At 44.6% G+C, this 22,622-nt stretch overlaps 1 protein-coding gene across 1 annotated transcript; it reads right to left on the bottom strand.

Moving 5' to 3' along the window:
* Nucleotides 1-11,584: 11,584 nt before the first annotated feature.
* cxxc5a (CXXC finger protein 5a) lies at nucleotides 11,585-21,858 on the bottom strand (the record flags this gene model as incomplete). Its single annotated transcript, XM_084140228.1, has 2 exons — nucleotides 11,585-11,629; nucleotides 21,052-21,858. 2 exons carry the CDS (start codon nucleotides 21,856-21,858, stop codon nucleotides 11,585-11,587), a joined length of 852 nt encoding a protein of 283 aa, XP_083996354.1.
* Nucleotides 21,859-22,622: the final 764 nt, after the last annotated feature.

Below are 22,622 nucleotides of genomic sequence, written 5' to 3'. Positions count from 1 at the left end.
TTTTTTTCTAAGAGTGTATGTATGTTTCTCTTGATTTCAAAGGAAATGTTAACAATGGAGAAACCTTGTGATGTGGAAAGGTATGTGAGTTCTATAAGATTGTGTTTGTATATGAAAAATGTATGCACTCATTAACTGTAAGTCGCTCTGGATAAGAGCGTCTGCTTAATGACTAAAATGTAATGTAATGTATCCATTTTAATTTCTTATTCACAAAATCTACTATTACCGTTTTAATGACTATTACTAATTTATGTTTACAGGTGTTATTATTAAAATACAGATATTTATTCCTTTTGTCTCTCTGTATCCAGTAGACTTTAACCTTTCACCTTTTTAATGTCTAAAGGACATTTCTGATATTCTTCAGTAGAATCCTCCAGATATACTGCACCTGTCTGTCTGTATGTTAGAGGACATAACAAATTACCCAGGAACAGGAAAGGAGGTGAAGGTCCAAGGCTTTCTCTCTCCCCTCGCTGCACCATCATTTCTCATTTGAAGACGCTGGCGTACCTGGCTGTGCGGCTGTGCTGTTAAAAGCGCTGGCCCAATTATAGCATAACACCTAGCCTTACGGTTACCATGGCTGCACGATGCATCTGTCCCGCGGGACGCACAGTAGAGGAACGAGCGTCTTATCAACAATCACCCTGGTAATAACACTTCCCCTGAGCCTTAGCCGCCTAACGAGAACCCTGGGTGAAATCTTTCTCCCATTCGAGCCACAGCCTGATTTGGGCTTAATCTGTTTCTGTGTCCCTGCATGTGTGCGTATGCGTGTGTGGCTCATGCGGAACAAGCGTGGATGAGCTTGGATTCTCTCTCTCTCTCTCTCTCTCTCTCTCTCTCTCTCTCTCTCTCTCTCTCTCTCTCTCTCTCTCTCTCTCTCTCTCTCTGTTTGTGTTTGTGTCCACGTTAATTTGTGCCCATTCTGCATTTGTTTTCACATTTCTATATGTACCTAATTCTGATTTCCCTTCCTGCAAACCTACACTGTTATCTATGTTGAAAACATGCACAGTATGTACTGTTTGGAATACAGTATTTTTATCTGCTTAGGGTGGTGTTGCTTACCAATATTGACTATATCTATTTATTTAAAAAAATATTTGACATCAATACTGGAGTCTCTTGCCAACATATCATGAAATACACATGGTGAACTAATATCTTATTGCCTTTCCTTTTATAATTGTTGTATGTTTTTATTTTAAACATTTTCTTTACAATACAAAACATCCATATACAAACTACAACATAAAGATTCTCACCAACATCCATAACATCACCCCTGCCCAGACCCACCTGCTCTCATCCCCATCTCCAGCACCTGCATCACTCTCCGCCACATGGCCTCAAACGGCACCATTTTGTTTCTCTTTGTCGCCCACGCACTTTCAACATTCAGAAAATAAAGCATTTTACCTTTCCATTGTGTTAACAATAGAGGATTGGTTGATTTCCAGTTTTGAAGTATACATTTTTTCAAGATGATCGACAAGTAAAGTATCATCCAACCCATCGGGTATCTCACTGCACTCTCAATGCCATGTCTTGAAATATGTAGACAGACGGATTAAAAGTACATTTACATTGTAATAATCCTGACAGCCAAAATTCTAACTCCGCCCATAACTTTTGGACTTTATAGCATTGTCTTTCCAAGAGGTCCTCAAATAACAACAACAAGATTAACTAAAAAGAACAAGACCTTTCCCTTTCAGGTGGCTGACACAACTACAGACCTAAGTAATGTAGTGATTGGCTTTTGGATGAGCAATGTATACATCAGGTAGGCTGCCTTTTTTTCTCATCTATCATCTCAGATCTATGGGGGATGTCTATGTCTATGTATTGTCTTCTGACAGGTGGCGTCGCTCCTACGCGGCACTCGGCCCTCAGTGCAGGCGGAATCATCGTGCTATCTGACGTGAGACAGAAAAAGTAGTGAAGATAGTGTTGTGTCTTCTCTACGATCAATTCCCAAGCCCTGTGACTGATATTATTGTTTATAGTATTGTTTTATTCCTGGCCTGTAGATGTCATCTTGGTACACGAGTCAGGCTTGTCAATAGGATTTTTGTTGTTGTCTAACTAACAGGACACAGGAATAGCCTGAGTATGTTTACAGGTGTTTATAGGTGTCACTGAGGCATTGTGCCTTAGTATCATCCTACCATCCTGCAGCAGCTCCAACACTGCTGGCCTTCACAGCTCACACACATAAACACATAAACACATAAACACAGGACCGCTTGGTTGTGGTAGTGAGGGAGGTGTGTATGACCACCACCAGAGATGAAGCATACCCCTCAGCTCCCAGACCCACACACAGTGTGAATAATTGGGCAAAGTCAGCTGCTGGAAGCTAGTCAGCATAACGGATACATTCTGAGCCTGGAGATGGACGCAGATACTGTTAGAAAATAAAAGGGAGCAGTGCTGTTGGTCAACAGCATGAACCTCAAAGCCACAGCAGAAACAGAGATACAAGAGAGATGAGGAAATGGTCATCCCTGTTAATCAATCAGCATGTGATTGAGTTCACACTGCCTGCATCACCTAACCTAAGTCATATGGAGGTATGCCTCAAGCACCTCCAATACTGAGCAGTCACAGTGAAATTAGGTTTCACATTGATGCATAGTAGCTCTCCAGCCAGATGGCTATATTCACAGTGGTCAGTCATTTAATTCCATCAAATGGTCATAATTAACATTAGAAACAAAAATATTTTAAAAATCAGTGTTTCTATGTCGGTTTTGTTATATTTCAGTCTTCTTTGATCTATATAAAATGTAATATTGGGATGAATATATTTCAACTCTATATCTGACATGGTACAGGTGTCTTCTTGTTTTTAACCCTCCCGTTGTCCTAGGGTCAAAATGACCCGCCACTGTGTTGAAACAACTTTATTTAATTTTTATATTTTTGGGATCATTTGTGAGAAGGAGGCAGTGAGACTTTAAAGAAAGTATTACTGCCTCCTTCTCACAAATGATCCAAAAAATATAAAAATTAAATAAAGTTGGTTCAACACAGTGGCGGGTCATTTTGACCCTAGGACAACGGGAGGGTTAAGCTCATAACCATGTGTGTGTGGTGTATACTTTTGTTTCCAAATATATTTGTTTAAGACTACCAAGAAACACTATGTGTGACCCTGATTTTGCCAACTGCAGTAAAAGGTTAACTTGTTTAGTATAATCCATTTGTAACTCCACTCACTACTTGTAGCTGAATAGTCCGTTTGTTTGTGATGTTGGTCCTGGCTAGCTTAATGTTCTGTTCGGTAGCTAGCTAGCGCTCACTCACTGAAGTGGCTGCTAGCATCGTCATGAAAAGGGGCATCAGGGAAGCCCTACAATATGATGTTTTTCTAAGTAGTGAGAACACTAGGGAGCAGGCAATGTTGAAAGGTCATCTTTAGACATGTTGTACTTTTCTTAAATGTAGTTTTGTAATTGACTAAAACAAGCAGACAACAAGAAAATTGTGTTTGAAAAAGGTTACTTCTTTGCTGTGAGCCAATGGGGTAACCTAGGTAATCACAGGTTGTTTTCCCCACACGCGGGCAGGGTCGCAACGTTCGAAAGGGATAATCAACGAAAGTGTGTTCCACGACGCACTAGTGGATTGGAACTAACCTTCCACAGAGTTGCATTATTTTCCAGAGAACGCATAGAGCCCGAGTTGATTATCCCTTTTATACCATGGCTATAATTTAACACATTTGCCGCTAGCAGTGTGTTCATTTGCAGATAGAAATGTGTTCAACATCCACTGAAGTGGCTAGCAAGTTTACTAGATAGCTACAGTAGTTGCCGTTTTTAACCAAACAAACAGACTTGCTAGTTTAGCTAACCAAACCATGAGTCCCAGATTGCTATTATGAAAATCGAATTCAACAATGCCAATAATGTTTTCAATTCGACTTTTGCTTTCAAAAGCAGCTCAATAGAACATGTAAGAATTAACTATAGCCATTGAATTCTACCTTGCTGATATACCCTGCATTATAGGGAAATAATGCACGCTCTAGAATGCCCTTCAAGCCAATCAGAAACGAGTATTCAACAGTGCCATGGTATAATTCAGCAATAAAGCCAGGCTATATACCACGGCTAAGGGCTGTTCTTAGGCACGACGCATCGCGGAGCACCTGGACACAGCCCTTAGCCGTGGTATATTGGCCATATATCACAAACCCCCGAGGTGCCTTATTGCTATTAAAAACTGGTTACGAACGTAATTAGAGCAGTAAAAATAAATGTTTTGTCATACGGTCTGATATACCACGGCTGTCAGCCAATCAGCATTCAAACCAACCAGTTTATAATATCTAATACCAACTGGGTCTATTTAGGCTCAGAATGACATGTGGCCCATTGTTTACCTTGTCATCAAAGACACTTATTTTTTATATTTAACTTTATTTAACTAAGCAAGTCAGTTAAGAACAAATTCTTATTTACAATGACGGCCTACACCGGCCAAACCCGGACGAATTGTGCACCGCCCTATGGGACTCCCAATCACGGCTGGTTGTGATACAGCCTGGAATCGAACCAGGGGGTCTGTAGTGACACCTCAAGCACGGAGATGCAGTGCCTTAGACCGCTGCGCCACTCGGGAGCACATTGTTTACCTTGTAACCTGGCAATGACAACAAGGGCGTTTCAAAGAGCTGTCAGTCAAGGTGAGCTCATTAATATAAGCTCCCCACCCACTCAGCCTATTATTTCAGGCTTCCTGGTAGTTACAGATGAGAGAAAGGTACAGATGAGAGAAAATATATAATTTCTTCATTTCTGAGCATTTTAACAGCGTAAAAATATTATGGGTGATATTTTGGTCACTCAAAGGCACTCAAAGGCTTTATTTTTACTTGGAAAATAGGATGACTGTGCGGGTCCTTTAAGAAATTAAGAACTGCTCAGACAAGCTGGCTGTTGTGTTTACGGACATATTCAATCTTTCCCTTTCCCAGTCTGCTGTTCCCACATGCTTCAAGATGGCCACCATTGTTCCTGTACCCAAGAAAGCAAAGGTAACTGAACTAAATGACTATCGCCCCGTAGCTCTCACCTCTGTCATCATGAAGTGCTTTGAGAGACTAGTCAAGGATCATATACAGTGGGGAAAAAAAGTTTTTAGTCAGCCACCAATTGTGCATGTTCTCCCACTTAAAAAGATGAGAGAGGCCTGTAATTTTCATCATAGGTACACGTCAACTATGACAGACAAAATGAGAATTCCAGAAAATCACATTGTAGGATTTTTTATGAATTTATTTGCAAATTATGGTGGAAAATAAGTATTTGGTCAATAACAAAAGTTTCTCAATACTTTGTTATATACCCTTTGTTGGCAATGACACAGGTCAAACGTTTTCTGTAAGTCTTCACAAAGTTTTCACACACTGTTGCTGGTATTTTGGCCCATTCCTCCATGCAGATCTCCTCTAGAGCAGTGATGTTTTGGGGCTGTCGCTGGGCAACACGTACTTTCAACTCCCTCCAAAGATTTTCTATGGGGTTGAGATCTGGAGACTGGCTAGGCCACTCCAGGACCTTGAAATGCTTCTTACGAAGCCACTCCTTCGTTGCCCGGGCGGTGTGTTTGGGATCATTGTCATGCTGAAAGACCCAGACACGTTTAATCTTCAATGCCCTTGCTGATGGAAGGAGGTTTTCACTCGAAATTTCACGATACATGGCCCCATTCATTCTTTCCTTTACACGGATCAGTCGTCCTGGTCCCTTTGCAGAAAAACAGCCCCAACGCATGATGTTTCCACCCCCATGCTTCACAGTAGGTATGGTGTTCTTTGGATGCATCTCAGCATTCTTTGTCCTCCAAACACGACGAGTTGAGTTTTTACCAAAAAGTTCTATTTTGGTTTTAGTTCTCTTCTGGATCATCCAAATGCACTCTAGCAAACTTCAGATGGGCCTGGACATGTACTGGCTTAAGCAGGGGGACACGTCTGGCACTGCAGGATTTGAGTCCCTGGCGGCGTAGTGTGTTACTGATGGTAGGCTTTGTTACTTTGGTCCCAGCTCTCTGCAGGTCATTCACTAGGTCCCCCCGTGTGGTTCTGTGATTTTTGCTCACCGTTCTTGTGATCATTTTGACCCCACGGGGTGAGATCTTGCGTGGAGCCCCAGATCGAGGGAGATTATCAGTGGTCTTGCATGTCTTCCATTTCCTAATAATTGCTCCCACAGTTGATTTCTTCAAACCAAGCTGCTTACCTATTGCAGATTCAGTCTTCCCAGCCTGGTGCAGGTCTACAATTTTGTTTCTGGTGTCCTTTGACAGCTCTTTGGTCTTGGCCATAGTGGAGTTTGGAGTGTGACTGTTTGAGGTTGTGGACAGGTGTCTTTTATACTGATAACAAGTTAAAACAGGTACCATTAATACAGGTAACGAGTGGAGGACAGAGGAGCCTCTTAAAGAAGAAGTTATAGGTCTGTGAGAGCCAGAAATCTTGCTTGTTTGTAGGTGACCAAATACTTATTTTCCACCATAATTTGCAAATAAATTCATTAAAAATCCTACAATGTGATTTTCTGGAAAAAGAATTCTCAATTTGTCTGTCATAGTTGACGTGTACCTATGATGAAAATTACAGGCCTCTCTCATCTTTTTAAGTGGGAGAACTTGCACAATTGGTGGCTGACTAAATACTTTTTCCCCCACTGTAACCTCTACCTTACCACCCCCCTATCCACATCGACGGGACCGCAGTGGAGAAGGTGGAAAGCTTCAAGTTCCTTGGCGTACACATCACTGACAAACTGAAATGGTCCACAAACGCAGACAGTGTGGTGAAGAAAGCGCAACAGAGCCTCTTCAACCTCAGGAGGCTAAAGAAATTTGGCTTGGTACCTAAAACCCTCACAAACTTTTACAGACTCACAATTGAGAGCATCCTGTTGGGCTGTATCACTGCCTGGTAAGGCAACTGCACTGCCCGCAACCGCAGGGCTCTCCAGAGGGTGGTGCGGTCTGCCGAACGCATTACCGGGGACAAACTAGAGGCGGCAGGTAGCTTAGTGGGTAAGAGCGTTGTGCCAGTAACCGAAAGGTCGCTGGTTCTAATCCCCGAGCCGACTAGGTGAAAAATCTGTCGATGTGCCCTTAAGCAAGGCACTTAACCCTAATTGCTCCTGTAAGTCGCTCTGGATAAGAGCGTCTGCTAAATATGTAAAATGTAAAAATGTAAAAACTACCCGCCCTCCAAGACACCTACAGCACCCGATGTCACAGGAAGGCCAAAAAGATCATCAAGGACATCAACCACACGAGCCACTGCCTGTTCACCCCACTATCATCCTGAAGGTGCGGTCAGTACAGGTGCATCAAAGCTGGGACCGAGAGAATGAAAAACAGCTTCTATCTCAAGGCCATCAGACTGTTAAATAGCCATCACTAGCACATTAGAGGCTGCTGCTGCCTATTGAAATCACTGGCCACTTTAAGAAATGGAACACTAGTCACTTTAATAATGTTTACATATCTTGCACTACTCATCTCATATGTATATACTGCATTCTATTCTATAATATTCTACTGTATCTTAGTCCATGCCGCTCTGTCATTGCTTGTCCATATATGTATATATTCTTAAATTCCATTCCTTACTAGATTTGTGTGTATTAGGTATATGTTGTGAAATTGTTAGATATTACTTGTTAGATATTACTGCACTGTCGGAGCTAGAAGCACAAGCATTTCGCTACACCCGCAATAACATCTGCTAAACACGTGTATGTGACAAATAAAATTTGATTTGATTTGATCCTACTATATTTTCTGTGCGAGGAAGGAGGCGAGCGAAGTGGAGAGAGAAGGGAAGGAGTCTGCCTGTGCAGGGGCATGTGAATGGGGGAAGGGCACATCTGCCGGCCAAGAGGGTGAGCAGATCAGTACAGCTCAGTGTCTGCGAGGCGTTGATAAGATTCCAGGATTCTCCCACTGTGACAGGCCTGCTTACCCTAACTCTGTAGAAAAACACCGCACCACCACCACATGACCCTCAACTACAACTACACCACCTCACTATCGTCCCCAACCTCATTCAACTCTCACCACACCTGGTGGTTTTGGATACCACAGGAGGTTAGTGGCACCTTAATTGGGGAGGATGAGCTCGTGGTAATGGCTGGAGCGGAACCAGTGGAATTGTATTAAATACATCAAACACATGGTTTGATGCCATTCCATTTGCTCCGTTCCAGTTATTATTATGAACCGTCCTCCCCACAGCAGCCTCCACTGTTGGATACTCTATTTGTTTGGAGAAGGGGACTAATATCTGACCATTGGTGGTTTATACTCCTACCCTGATTTAAACCTATAATTGTTTTGTTTTTGCTCAGCAGTAAGCATCAAATAGGAGTATAATAATTAAACAGTGAGTCCACTCTAGCTCCGATCCTCCTACACATGGCAGGTTGGGCAGTGAGCTGTGCTTTGCTGTACAAAGCAGTGCGGGCGGCGCGGAGCAGAGGAGGTGAGGAGGACGCCGCGGCGCACATTAATAATGCAGGGCCTCAGCTCCCCCCCAGCGCCACAGTGATGGCACCAGCCCAGCGCTGTCACCAGTGGGGAGCTGGGAATACGCACTCTCCAACCCTCGCACAGCCAAGCTGCTCACCAGCTCTCTCACACACGCACACACATACACCAGCCCACCACTCTGGGCCTCCACCGTGGATACTCACTCATTAAAAAAACTCACCATTATAACCATGGTAGAAACCTGTATCTACGTCCACACTGCTAACTGTACGTAGCCAGGGTTTGGAACTATCTGACATTTTCATTATTTTGCAGGAATTGGAAATTCACCTTCGTGCGCTTTGGACCTGAGAACTGTTCTGAAAAAGCCTCATAGTCCAACTAAGATAAAGAGAGGATAAGGACATTCTCAATCCTAAATCATATCTTACCTGTTATAGTCATTACCTCCAATGTAATATAATATCAGTTGTGGTCTTTTAGCGGACGAGGTCTCATAAAGAGCTTGCATTGGATAAATGTCACAGGACCATGTGTGAAGTCACCAGAGTAGGGGACCTGACTCCTGACATCCAAAACGCTTCCCTTTACTCTTAAACAACCCTCTCCTTTGTGGCTTTGAGGACAACACTCTAATTCAACATTATTGAGTAAATATTAATTATTCATAGCTTTCTAATAGTGTTTTTTTTTTTTTTTACCAGTAAATGTCATGTGGTGTCAGGGGAGCAGGACATTTGAGGAGGGTGGAGGAAGTGACTCCATAGATTTGGAGGATATACAGCACATTCCAGATTTAGATTTAGGTTTGGTTTCACTTTAACATTACAATGCCACAGGAAACTGCCAAAATAATGGAATCACTTGAGTAAATGAGGGATACAAAGTATATTGAAAGCAGGTGCTTCCACACAGGTGTGGTTCCTGAGTTAATTAAGCAATTAAAATCCCATCATGCTTAGGGTCATGCATACAAATTCTGGGCAGGCCATTATTTTGTCTACCATGGCTATGCCCCCATAGGATGACAATTCCCACATCCACAGGGCACGAGTGTTCACTGAATTGTTTGATGAACATGAAAATGTGTAAGCCATATGCCATCGCCGTATCAGTCACCAGATCTCAACCCAATTGAACACTACTGGGAGATTCTGGAGCGGCGCCTGAGACAGCATTTTCCACTACCATTAACAAAACACCAAATAATGGAAGGTCTCGTGGAAGAATGGTGTTGCATCCCTCCAGTAGAGTTCCAGACACTTGCAGACTCTATGCCAAGGTGCATTGAAGCTGTTCCCGCCCAACACCCTATTAAGACACTTTATGTTGGTGTTTCCTTTATTTTGGCAGTTACCTGTACATCAATCTACCCATTGCAACAACTCCCCACTATCTCTACATAGAACCTTAATGTACAACACTCTCGCATGAGGAACACTAATGGGTGCTTTTATACTTTCTGAACTATCCCACTCTAATTAGGGACCCCTGGGAAACACTCACCAAAACTTTGGTTCCTACCCTGTCACTACCAGTGTTGTTTGTATCGGGTATCTATGCTATAGAAAGAGGAAACATCTGAATGAAACACACCATTTCCTGCTTCTGCTTTAATTAGTTGTTTTTCTTGCCCAATATATATATTTTAAATTATAGCATCCAATGATATGAAAAGGGAACAAATTTGAACGATTTACCGAACATCTTCATACTTCAGAATTTTCTCAAGTCAGCCGCTGTTTTAGGAAAAAAAACATGCAAAGACAAGTAGACAAACATCAGAACTGTAAATTTTTACACAAATACATGCATTCGTTTTTATTCACAAAAACAGTCAAATTTTCTAAATTAATACAAACATTGCTGTTGTTTTTAAAAGATGTAGCTACCAGCAACATAATAAAAAAATTAAAATTAAAATTAAAAATCATGTTTCAGTGCGTTCAAATGGGTAGACTCAGAGCAAGTGCCTCCTAGTGATGTCCCCCTCTGTGCTGTCCCTCTCATGACACACACTCGTTAGGGCCACAGGAATGTAAGGCTGCCAGTTTCACAAAATAAAAAGCTTGGAAATACAGGCGAGGAAAACACGGTTGGTTGGTTGGTTGGTCGGGGAGATTCCAATGAGTTCTCTGGAGGTTAGCGTCATCCTGCTAAAGAGTTCCCTAGACCAGTGGTCCTCAAACCTGGTCCTGGGGACCCAAAGGGGTGCACATTTTTGTTTTTGCCCTAGCACTACACACCTGATTCAAATCATCAACTCATCATCAGGCTTTGATTATTTGAATCAGGTGTGTAGTGCTAGGGCAAAAACAAAAATGTGCACCCCTTTGGGTCCCCAGGACCAGGATTGAGAACCACTGCCCTAGACTTCTGCCCAATAGGATGAGAGTTACTTTTTCATTTGAATCAGAAATCTGGATTTTTACATCTTGAAACATTTCCTTTTTCTTTTAAAAGACAACCATTAATCAGTTGCAAAACTATATTCTTGCAACAATACAAATCATAAAATAGACAAGGGTTTAGATAAGAACAATGGTGCTAAATTACAATAGTGCCTGCCATTAGCCACTAGTTTTAAAATATAGCCATAAATGTACATTCTCTACACAAGTACTGTATCTTTCCACACGTGAACAACATTAACACCAAACACAGAAATTTGTTGATTGTCCACACTCAGTCCGTCATTTCTGTTTGGCAATGAACAGTTCCATGTCTAAGTGACAGAAAATACCTGCTGGAAACAGGACAAAAAGGTACCAAAATGGGAACATAGAAAAGGGAATGAAAGTTGCCATAGATAATTTTCTTTATATTTAATTTTTGGTTCAAGGAATAATTAGGTGCATCCATTACTCGGTTGATTCCTTCGTATCATTCCTGTTGAGCTTTTTTTTGTATCTTTTTATTTGTTGTTTGTTTGTTTTCTTGTCAGCCAGTGTCCGTGCCCGAGACAATCCAAGCGAGAGTTGGCATTGCACTTGATCGCAGCGCTTTGGGTTTGTGTAGGTAAGGGTTAGAGTGGAGGAGGGTCAGAGTCTTACTGGAACCATCGGAATGCTGCTCCTGTAGGAAGCATCACCTTCTTAGAGAAACAAATAACAAAGAGAGAGGAGAGAGAAGGAGAGGGTTAGTGGACGCAGCTAGGAGAAGATAACACATCCCTAGACCCATTGTAAACCGCAACATCTGCAGTTTCTCTCTCTCTCTCTCTCTCTCTCTCTCTCTCTCTCGAACATTTTTCTCCCCAAGACTAATTATTGAATAGATTCAGACAACAACATGCTCATCAAATCTCCACATCAAACACATTAACAGACACCATCACCCTCACTCCCCACTCCTCCTCGCTTCTGCTCCACTTCTCTCTCTCTCTTGCTCTCTGTCGCTCTCTCTCCAGACCAGGCCAGGCAGGCACTATCATGGAAATCACTGCGTCCCACACAGACATATCCCCCGTCCCCTCCCCTCCCCTCCTCACTCACCTCGCTCTGGCCTTGCAGCCCCCCCCCCCCCCCCCCCACCTCATCAGCCATGGCCCTGGCTCCACGTGAAACCCAATATGGCACATCTATTATTTAGTCACCAAGCAGTCACGTCCATCTCCCATCACACCACACCGCTCTCACTGGTGACACTGCTCTCTGTTCTTCCCTCACTCCTCTCTCAGAGTGGGATCTCTAGCTCTGATTGCATTGCACTAGGCAGGGCAGGCACCAATGCAATGCAGCTGCAGGGGTTGAGTGGTCGCCTGCCAGTCATAAGACAGAGGACCACTGGGGCTCAGGCTCGGCTCAGTCCTAGAAGCTGCAGCACGGCTGGCGTTCTGAGAAGCACAACTCTACTGCGGCACAGAATCTCACATGTTAGCCAGCACTGCCCGGAGCCATTCAGGGCCAGCTCGACAAACACGCACACACCCACACAAACACACTCACTTCCTCACACACACCTCCCCACACGGAAATACATAAAATAGCACAAGAACAATATGATGCTACAGCTAGCTTTGGGATTTATCAGTCGATGTCAAAGTGGTAACTCAAAATAAATCACAGACTACACAAAACAATTCAGAATAGGGGGAAAATAGTATTTGAAAAAGAAAAGGAGAGTCGCACACTCTAGGAGCTCAGATGCAATCATTTTATAACCAAAATTTCGACAGCCAAGCTCTCTTCATCAGGGTATAGAAAGAGAAATAGGGGCAGGAGGAAGATAGAAAGAGAGAGGGGGAGGAGAATGAAAGAAATAAAGAGAGAGGAGGAGGAGGAGGAGGCGGCGGAAGAGATAAGGGGTGGAGGGGGAGAGAAAGAGAGAAAGAAAGAGGGGGAGGAGAGAAAGAGAGAGGGGGGAGAGAAAGAGAGAGGGGGAGGAGAGAAAGAGAGAGGGGGAGGAGAGAAAGAGAGAGGGGGAGGAGAGAAAGAGAGAAGGGGAGGAGAGAAAGAAAATAGTATTTAACATAATCAACTTTTGTCTTCTATTATATCATTTTCACTTTGGAATATTCCCAACACTAAAATAGCAAGGAGGTCAAGGTGGTGCAAGCCATAAGCACCTAACTAATGACCTTTCACCTATGACACTCAGGCACCTGGACGCTAACCTCAAGACCTTTTTCATTGTGAACTCACTAGTGACTTATTAAAGGAAAAACACTCTGAGCCAACACATGTGACCTCCATTCTGCATAAACATGGTTGTTTGTCACATCTGGCTAAGGGGGAATGGGCTCCTAAGGTCACAATCCATTCCAGGCGTCCATTTCAATGTCCAGCATCTTAATCTCTGTTTATTGACTTTACTATGAATATGTTCCTGCTACTTTCCTCAATGGACGCTGCATTTAGTCTACACTTCCCCAACCCAGGGGCCTGCTAGCCTTGCTCTAGCACACATATTGAGAGCATCGGTTAGCATAACATTTCATACTCTGAAATGTGGCTCCAGTTTCTAATTTGCTATCTTATTTGTTCTGACATATTGTGACTGTTTTAGGCACAGCTGATCCAGGACCAGCCCATAGGGGAACATTCGCTTTAGAGCAGAGCATTAGGCTAAATACTCCCATCAATCACTTCCCATTGGACAGCCCCAGGTCCACTGGTAACAAGAACCCTTTCATCTGTGACTGTGATGTCATCTCGCCCCTCCCCTCTCATAGGTTGGCTAAGGGAGTTAATAACTCCACTGCTGTTTGTCCGTATGTGTCTGTTTGTGTCTGTATGTCTGTCTGTCTGACTGTACCTGTCTGTCCTACTCCTACTAGTTTCTGTGTCTGCCTGGCAACATGCCTACTGATCAGTGTGTCTCTGTGTCAGTCTGCATGCCTGTGTATCTCTGTGTCCGTCTGCATGCCTGTGTGTCTCTGTGTCAGTCTGCATGCCTGTGTCAGTCAGCATGCCTGTCTGCCGTTTGATTTCTAAGAGGAGGGAGGGAGTAACAACACTCAGCGAAAACTCTCTGGCTCAGTGTCTGCATGCCTCAAACTGGCCATGTCATGTCACCACACATGTAATACCTGTAGTGGGTCGGCTAGATCTGTCCTCTGACTATGATACTTCAACACAGAAGACAGACAGACAGACAGACAGACAGACAGACAGACAGACAGACAGACAGACAGACAGACAGACAGACAGGCAGACAGACAGACAGACAGAACAGACAGACAGACAGACAGACAGACAGACAGACAGACAGACAGACAGACAGACAGACAGACAGACAGACAGACAGACAGACAGACAGACAGACAGACAGACAGACAGACAGACAGACAGACAGACAGACAGACAGAACAGACAGACAGAACAGACAGAACAGGAATTAACAAACACATTTCCACAAAACCAAACGAATCCCCCAAGGCCCTGGTCACCCTCACAAACAAATCCAATCAGCAGACCAGAGTACAGAAACACACTAGCATTAAAATAATCACATAACTAAACAAATATAAACACATGTTGACATAAAACCAGTGGTGTAAAGTACTTAAGTAAAAATACTTTAAAGTACTACTTAAGTAGTTTTTTTTGGTATCTGTACTTTACTTTACTATTTATATTTTTGACAACTTTTACTTTTACTTCACTACATTCCTAATGAAAATAATGTACTTTTTACTCCATACATTTTCCCTGACATCCAAAAGAACTCGTTACATTTTGAATACTTAGCAGGACAGGAACATGGTCTAATTCACACTCTTATCAAGAGAACATCCCTGGTCATCCCTACTGCCGCTGATGTGGCGGACTCACTAAACACAAATGCTTTGTTTGTCAATTATGTCTGCATGTTGTACTGTGCCCCTGGCTATACGTAAATTGAAAAAACAAGAAAGTTGTGCCATCTGTTTTGCTTAATATTAGCAATTTGAAATGATTTATACTTTTACTTTTACTTTTGATACTTAAGTATATTTTTGAAATTACATTTACTTTTGATACTTAAGTATATTTATAAATAAATAAATAAATAAAAACAAAATACTTTTAGACTTTTACTCAAGTAGTATTTCACTGGGTTACTTTCACTATTACTTGAGTCATTATCTATTAAGGTATCTTTACTTTTACTCAAGTATGGCAATTGGGTACTTTTTTCACCACTGCATAAAACCTATACTTCTCTCTCTCACAGACAGGGCAAACACCAACCGTGAGACTGAGACTAGTGGTGAAAACTCAGACATGCAGCAGAAAGGGAGTGTTTCTCTTGGGTTTTATTTATTTCCCTTCAAACATAGCGTTCCCAAAATAAATTCAGACATCTCCAGCCAGCGAGGTGTGAGGTGGCAAAGGCCCCGGCACGCTATGGCCTCGGCATGCTAACGGCACGCTAATGGCACGCTGAGGCTTCGGCACGCTAACGGCACGCTAAGGCCTCAGCACGCTAAAGGCACGCTGAGGCCTCGGCACGCTAACGGCACACTGAGGCCTCGGCACGTTAACGGCACGCTGAGGCCTCTGCACGCTAACGGCACGCTGAGGCCTCGGCACGCTAAGGCCTTGGCACGCTAACGGCACGTAAGGCGGCAGGTAGCTTAGTGGGTAAGAGCGTTGTGCCAGTAACCGAAAGGTCGCTGGTTCTAATCCCCGAGCTGACTAGGTGAAAAACTCTGTCGATGTGCCCTTGAGCAAGGCACTTAACCCTAATTGCTCCTGTAAGTCGCTCTGGATAAGAGCGTCTGCTAAATGACAAAAAAATAAATAAAAATAAAAAAAATAATGCTAACGGCACGCTGAGGCATCGGCATGAATAACGGCACGCTAACGGCACGCTGAGGCCTCGGCAAGCTAACGGCACGCTGAGGCCTCGACACGCTAACGGCACGCTGAGGCCTCGGCACACTAACGGCACGCTGAGGCCTCTGCACGCTAACGGCAAACTAAGGCCTCGGCACGCTAACGGCACACTAAGGCCTTGGCACGCTAACGGCACGCTGAGGCCTCGGCACGCCACCTCCCCCTTACTCTGTTTTTACGCCCATCTTTAGGCTGCCATGAGGTTTCAATGGAAACCGTCAACACCATCAAAGCGCAGAGCCACTCTTTGTATTCTCACAGACACACCACATCGGACCGCATCAACTTCAAATAATGTACACTCACAATATGCACAAATAAACAAATAAACAAACAAACAGACTAACAATTACAAATCTGTTATAAAGGAATTATAAATATGTTATCAAAAGCATTGATTAAAAACAACCAGTATTTTCCTTGATTTCGGGCGTCTGAAGAGGTTAAAACAAACCAAGCATCAAAATACTTATTGAATCACATGACACAGCTTTACAACATAACACGCACGCACGCACGCACGCACGCACGCACGCACGCACGCACGCACGCACGCACGCACGCACGCACGCACGCACGCACGCACGCACGCACGCACACACACACACACACACACACACACACACACACACACACAGACACACTATAAGCACTATGGCTAACGGGTCTATGCCACCTCGCTAAGTGATCCCCAGCCATTAGCATCTCTGTTAGACAGTGGGCTGTGTGCATGTGAGATGTGACACTCTGGGGCTGTTTCCACTAGACCCCAGCTCAAGCTAACAGCAGATGACAGACTGTGGTATGCTGCTTACGAGCCGGATCGGATGACCATGATCCTCCATTTTGTCCCAGGTGCTGCCCAGGTGTCCCTGAACATGTCCTAACCTCAGTGACCAGAAGGGCTGAGGGGGAGTTGGGCAATATGTTTTACCATTTCATAATGCCCCAGTTAACAGAACATAAAACAGTGTAACCTAGATAATGCTATCTGTACTGTTTACAGTGTGGTAATGCTTGATAGGGAAATATGGATTCATAGTACAAGCAATGTTATTTTCTGTAGAGCCTGAAAGAACAACCTCCGTCGGCAATATGAATGGCAGAACCTCTCAGAAAAGCCCCAATAAATTATAAACGTAAACACACAAATCTGTAAGATCAAAGTAGGATACATATATCAGATGTGTTATTGTACACAATATGTTTTCTGTCATTATTCTCACCTTTGACCTGGTGTTATGACATCACTCTGACTGTGCAAGGCTACTCTCTGACCTATTGGCCTGTTGCTCAAGGCTGGCCCTAACACAGAACAGTTCTAGCCAGCATTGGCCTGCTAGTGTAAGATGAGGCACACCATTTTAGACAGACAGAAAACTAACCCAATCTGAAGGAGAAGTCAACAGTTCATTTGAAGATAAACTATTCCAAAACGTAAATGCTAAACAGATTATTATCACATCAAGTCCTGCGCTACGGCCATACTGCTGATGTGTTGTGTGTGACAAAACATAACAACGGCAAACAATCGGATTTTATTAGCAGCGTACAATTCTAAAACTATGTGACATCAATCAATTAGAAACTGAGATTAGTTTGTGTGATTCTTTCTTTTGGTTTGGGAGAACAAATGCAGACATTAACTTCATAGTAAAGGCTGCAGTCATGAATATTCCACTTGTTGTTGATCTGATGCTGTGAATGACTGGTGGTCACTGTTACCATGTGAACAACAATAGCATACTGTCAATCAATAACATACAGTAAGTCCTATTACTAACACACATTCACAAGCATCTGATTACATAAGATAACCCTTTCAGAGTATGAGTGTTGACAGTGAAACCATAAGAGTTGCCATCTGAAATGGAATCCTGTCTGATCACAATAGTTACAACCAGCGAACATGCGGGTCAAGCCCTTATTAATCTGTTGTTGCATGTCTGCTTGGAGAACAACTCTTTACTGCCAGGTTACACAAACGGATCACCCTCTGTCTCATGAACGTGAGTGTTGTAGCATTGCATAGTACATCCAGCTATAGAGGATATTCAGGATGTATTCCACATACTGTATACTTTGGCCAAAATAGTCATTATCACAAGTAAGAATATAAAATGTCTGATAATTAATTTGTGAACATGCGGACATTGTTAGAGAGCACACTTGTCATGATCAGGACAGCATTGTTTACTAGCATAGCTCATATAATATATGTCTGCATCCATACAGGAACAACAAGATGCTGAAAGACTGAAGAGGGCAGAGGGCAGAGGGCAGAGGGCAGAGGGCAGAGGGCAGAGCCTAATCACATCAACCTTGTATTTACATCTTAAAAAAGGAACGATAAATGAATCTGACCATTTTTGATGTGATGGTCGCGTCCGTTGTATAATTCATGGAGATCAATTTCTTCACACATCTTCTTAACAGTAATTAAATATTGCATAACATCATCATGACAATTGAGGGTCATATAAATCAGCTGATACAATCTATCATGCCTTGGCAATGTACCAAAATATTGTCATGGATGTTTTGTCATTTTGTCATACAGTTTTTATCACATCTTTATACAGTACAGGCTTTAATTGTCAAATGAAGTGCCTTAAAAACAGAATGTAATATGCCACAGAGGTTTTTAAAAAATGGTCCAGTGCCACTGAGGTGACCCAGAAGACAAGTTTGGAGACCATTTAGCCAAACGGGTGTGCCACAGGAGAAAGAGAGAGGGAGAGAGGGGGGCGCCTGTGCCACAATGACACCTGGTGCCCCAGATGACAGCCACATGGCCAGATGGACCATGTCACACACACATTCTGCCACAACCATCAAATACCCACAAGCACACACACACACACACACACACACACACACACACTATACATACAAAAGTATGTGGACACCCCTTCAAATTAGTGGATTCGGCTATTTCAGCCACACCTGTTGCTGACAGGTGTATAAAATCGAGCACACAGCCATGCAATCTCCATAGACAAACATTGGCAGTAGAATGGCCTTACTGAAGAGCTCAGTGACTTTCAACGTGGCACGGTCATAGGATGCCACCTTTCCAACAAGTCAGTTTGTTACATTTCTGCCCTGCTAGAGCTGCCCCGGTCAACTGTAAGTGTTGTTATTGTGAAGTGGAAACGTCTAGGAGCAACAACGGCTCAACCGTGAAGTGGTATGCCACACAAGCTCACAGACTGGACCGCCGAGTGCTGAAGCGCATAGCGTGTAAAAATCGTCTGTCCTCGGTTGCAACACTCACTACGACTTCCAAACTGCCTCTGAAAGCAATGTCAGCACAATAACTGTTCGTCGGGAGCTTCATGAAATAGGTTTCCATGGCCAAGCAGCCGCACAGAAGCCTAAGATCACCATGCGCAATGCCATCGTCGGCTGGAGTGGTGTAAAGCTCGCCGCCATTGGACTCTGGAGCAGTGGAAATGTATTCTCTGGAGTGATGAATCACGCTTCACCATCGGGCAGTCCTACAGACTAATCTGGGTTTGGCGGATGCCAGGAGAATGCTACCTGCTCCAATCCATAGTGTCAACTGTAAAGTTTGGTGGAGGAGGAATAATGGTCTGGTGCTGTTTTTCATGGTTTGGGCTAGGCCCCTTAGTTCCAGTGAAGGGAAATATTGACACACAATGACACACAATGACATTCTAGACGATTCTGTGCTTCCAACTTTGTGGAAACAGTTTGGGGAAGGCCCTTTCCTGTTTCAGCATGACAATGCCCCCGTGTACAAAGTGAGGTCCATACAGAAATGGTTTGTTGAGATCAGTGTGGAAGAACTTGACTGGCCTGCACAGAGCCCTGACCTCAACCCCATTGAACATCTTTGGGATTAATTGGAACGCCGACTGCAAGCCAGTCCTAATCGCCCAACATCAGTGCCCAACCTCACTAATGCTCTTGTGGCTGAATGGAAGCAAGTCCCCGCAGCAATGTTCCAAAATCTAGTGGAAAGCCTTCCCAGAAGAGTGGAGGCTGTTAAAGCAGCAAACGGTGGACCAACTCCATATTAATGCCCATGATTTTGGAATGAGATGTTCGACCAGCAGGTGTCCACATACTTTTGGTCATGTAGTAGGTTCTACTACACACATACTACCCATGAAAACCATATACACACAAACAGTATCACACACTGCCGCACTCTGTCAAACACACACCTACAAACACACAAACTCTCATAATTCTAAATAGTCCATCAGACATTCTCTCTGTCACATCTCTCTCTCTCTCTCTCTCTCTCTCTCTCTCCTCATTCCTACTCGCGCATACCCACAAGGCAATACTAATTTTGCAACATATGCACACAATCAAACACACATTTGTGTAAACTGCTAAACACGCAATGACCCCCAATTAAGAAAGTCAATGAATCTGTTTTGTGAGGGGGTAAAATGAGAGCTGTGTATCATGGGTATGGACAGGGTGATGTTCATTCAGGGCGTGCGCTGCAATGCGGAGGACAGATTAAAGAGACCACATGGTGCATGTCTACTCCTCCCCCTCCCCACCACCTGTCATTCCCCGGCCCAGCTCAAAGCCTTCCCCACCAAAAAGCCCCTCCACACCCCTCTCCTTAACCCCTCACTTTGGAGCTCTATCCACACTGTGCAAAGAAATCAGAACAGTGCCACACTCTATACATACACGTATAAAGTTTAGTTGTGTGTATGGTTCATGTACATTCCAAACACTCTTTCCATCCCTATGCCCCATCCTGCCTGACCCCTCTGACCCTCTGACCCCTCTGTGACACTCTGTGACCCTCTGTGACCCTCTGTGTACCCCTCTGACCCTCTGACCCCTCTGTCACCCTCTGTGATTCTCTGTGACCCTCTGTGTACCTCTGTGACCCTCTGTGACCCTCTGTGACTCTCTGTGACCCTGTGTCCCTTTGTGTCCTTCTATGACTCTCTGTGACCATCTGTGAGCCTCTGTGACCCTCTGTGTACCCCTCTGACCCTCTGGCCCCTCTGTCACCCTCTGTGACCCTCTGTGATTCTCTGTGACCCTCTGTGTACCTCTGTGACCCTCTGTGACCCTCTGTGACTCTCTGTGACCCTGTGTCCCTTTGTGTCCCTCTGTGACTCTCTGTGACCCTCTGTGATCCTCTGTGACCCTCTGTGACATCTCCAGCTCTGTCTCCTCCCTGAACTCTTACCTCCAGAGTGGCAGACGGTTTCTTTTTCAGCTCATCACATTTGCGGAACTTGCAGATCTGGTGGCCCGTTTTGCGGTTCCGGCAGCTGCTGCACGTCTCGCAGTTAATTCGCCGACGGCAGGGCTGGCACATGCCGCAGCGTTTCCGCTTCTTTTTGCCGGAGTTGATGGCGGAGGCCAGCTCACTCTGCGCCGGGTACTCGGCCAGGCCGGCCATGTGCAGAGCGCTGTCGGCTAGGAACACGCCTGCCGGTGTCATGATGAACAGTCCCGGATTGAACGGGAAGCCGCCTCCCACACCGTACGGGAAGTCTGCAATACCACCAATGGAGTCCGCAGCAGACGCACCCTCCAAGTCGTTTGCCCCTGAGCCTGAATCGCTAACCCCCATCCCCATCCCCATGCCCCCCGGCAGCAGCATGTGCTCCATCCCAGCCCTCTTTAACAGCACCGCGGCCTGGGCAAAGTGCAGCAGGCCGTTCTGTCCCTCCAGGACCTGCTCCAGGGTCCGGTCCAGTTTGGCTACCGCCAGCGCTGAGACGGTGGGCTGGGGCTGTGGGGGCGGCTGGGGCTTGGCCGGGTGGCTCTTGGCCTCTCCATTGTGGTGTGCGTGTCCATTAGTGCTGGTGGGGCAGGCTGCTGTGTACTGGGAGAGGGTGCGGGACCTCTTAAGGCTCTTACTCAGGGGCTCACTGATGATGCCACTGCGGTTCCTGCGCTCCATGACAGGGACATCCTCACTGCAGCTGCTTCGCTCCAGGGCCTCGGCTGTCCGGTCTCGGCTTCCCTCCGACCGTCCGCTAGACATGGTCCAGTATGTGCAGGGCTGGGGGGGGGCGGGCGGGAGGGGGAGCCGAGAGGTTCTCACAGTCTGTTCTGAGCCCACGTGAGGTGGCGCCTCCCCGCTGTGGACGAATCGGCCAGCCAATCACAGGCAGGCCTTAGAGCCCTTGTACTCTGTCTAAACCTCAGCCCTCATCCACATCCTTCCACTGGCAACCTACAAACTGGCACAGGGAGAGAGAAGGGTCCTTCAATAACAGGCTCAGTGTTGGACCTAGACAGCATCTTAGTAAACAACAGACTCCATTACATAAGACAGCTACTCTGCCATTCCTTTATGTTACCTGTTTATTAGATTGAACACAGCTAAAAAGCCAATGAGGCAGCTCCGTTAGATAGTATGTATACCAAACATCTCATAACCACTAATAAGTAAGAGTCCACTTACACAACTTAAAGTTCATCAACCCCCCCAGCTACAATGCACAATAACACAAATAAGAACATTCAGAACACAGCAAAACATGAAAGTACTAAATGTCAGTGACAGGAGAGAACAGGCACTTCTATGTATTTTCCTCCCAATTTGACCGATGTGTGAGCTAATTCCCACCCTTTAGGGCTAGGTTGAATGCAGCCATAGTATTTCCCGGAAGAAACACAAGAGGAGCTGGCCTGTGGATGGTCACACTTTCCATCAAAGGCATTTGAAACAATAATTCCCACACACTACACACTGACAAAATTCAAATCCATTTCACATGAATTAAGACTTCAGACCATGAACAA

This window comes from Coregonus lavaretus, assembly GCF_964263955.1.
Source record: "Coregonus lavaretus genome assembly, chromosome: 24".
Lineage (NCBI taxonomy): Eukaryota > Metazoa > Chordata > Actinopteri > Salmoniformes > Salmonidae > Coregonus > Coregonus lavaretus.
The sequence above is the reverse complement of the archived record's forward strand: the minus strand, read 5'-3'. Positions and strand labels throughout refer to the sequence as shown.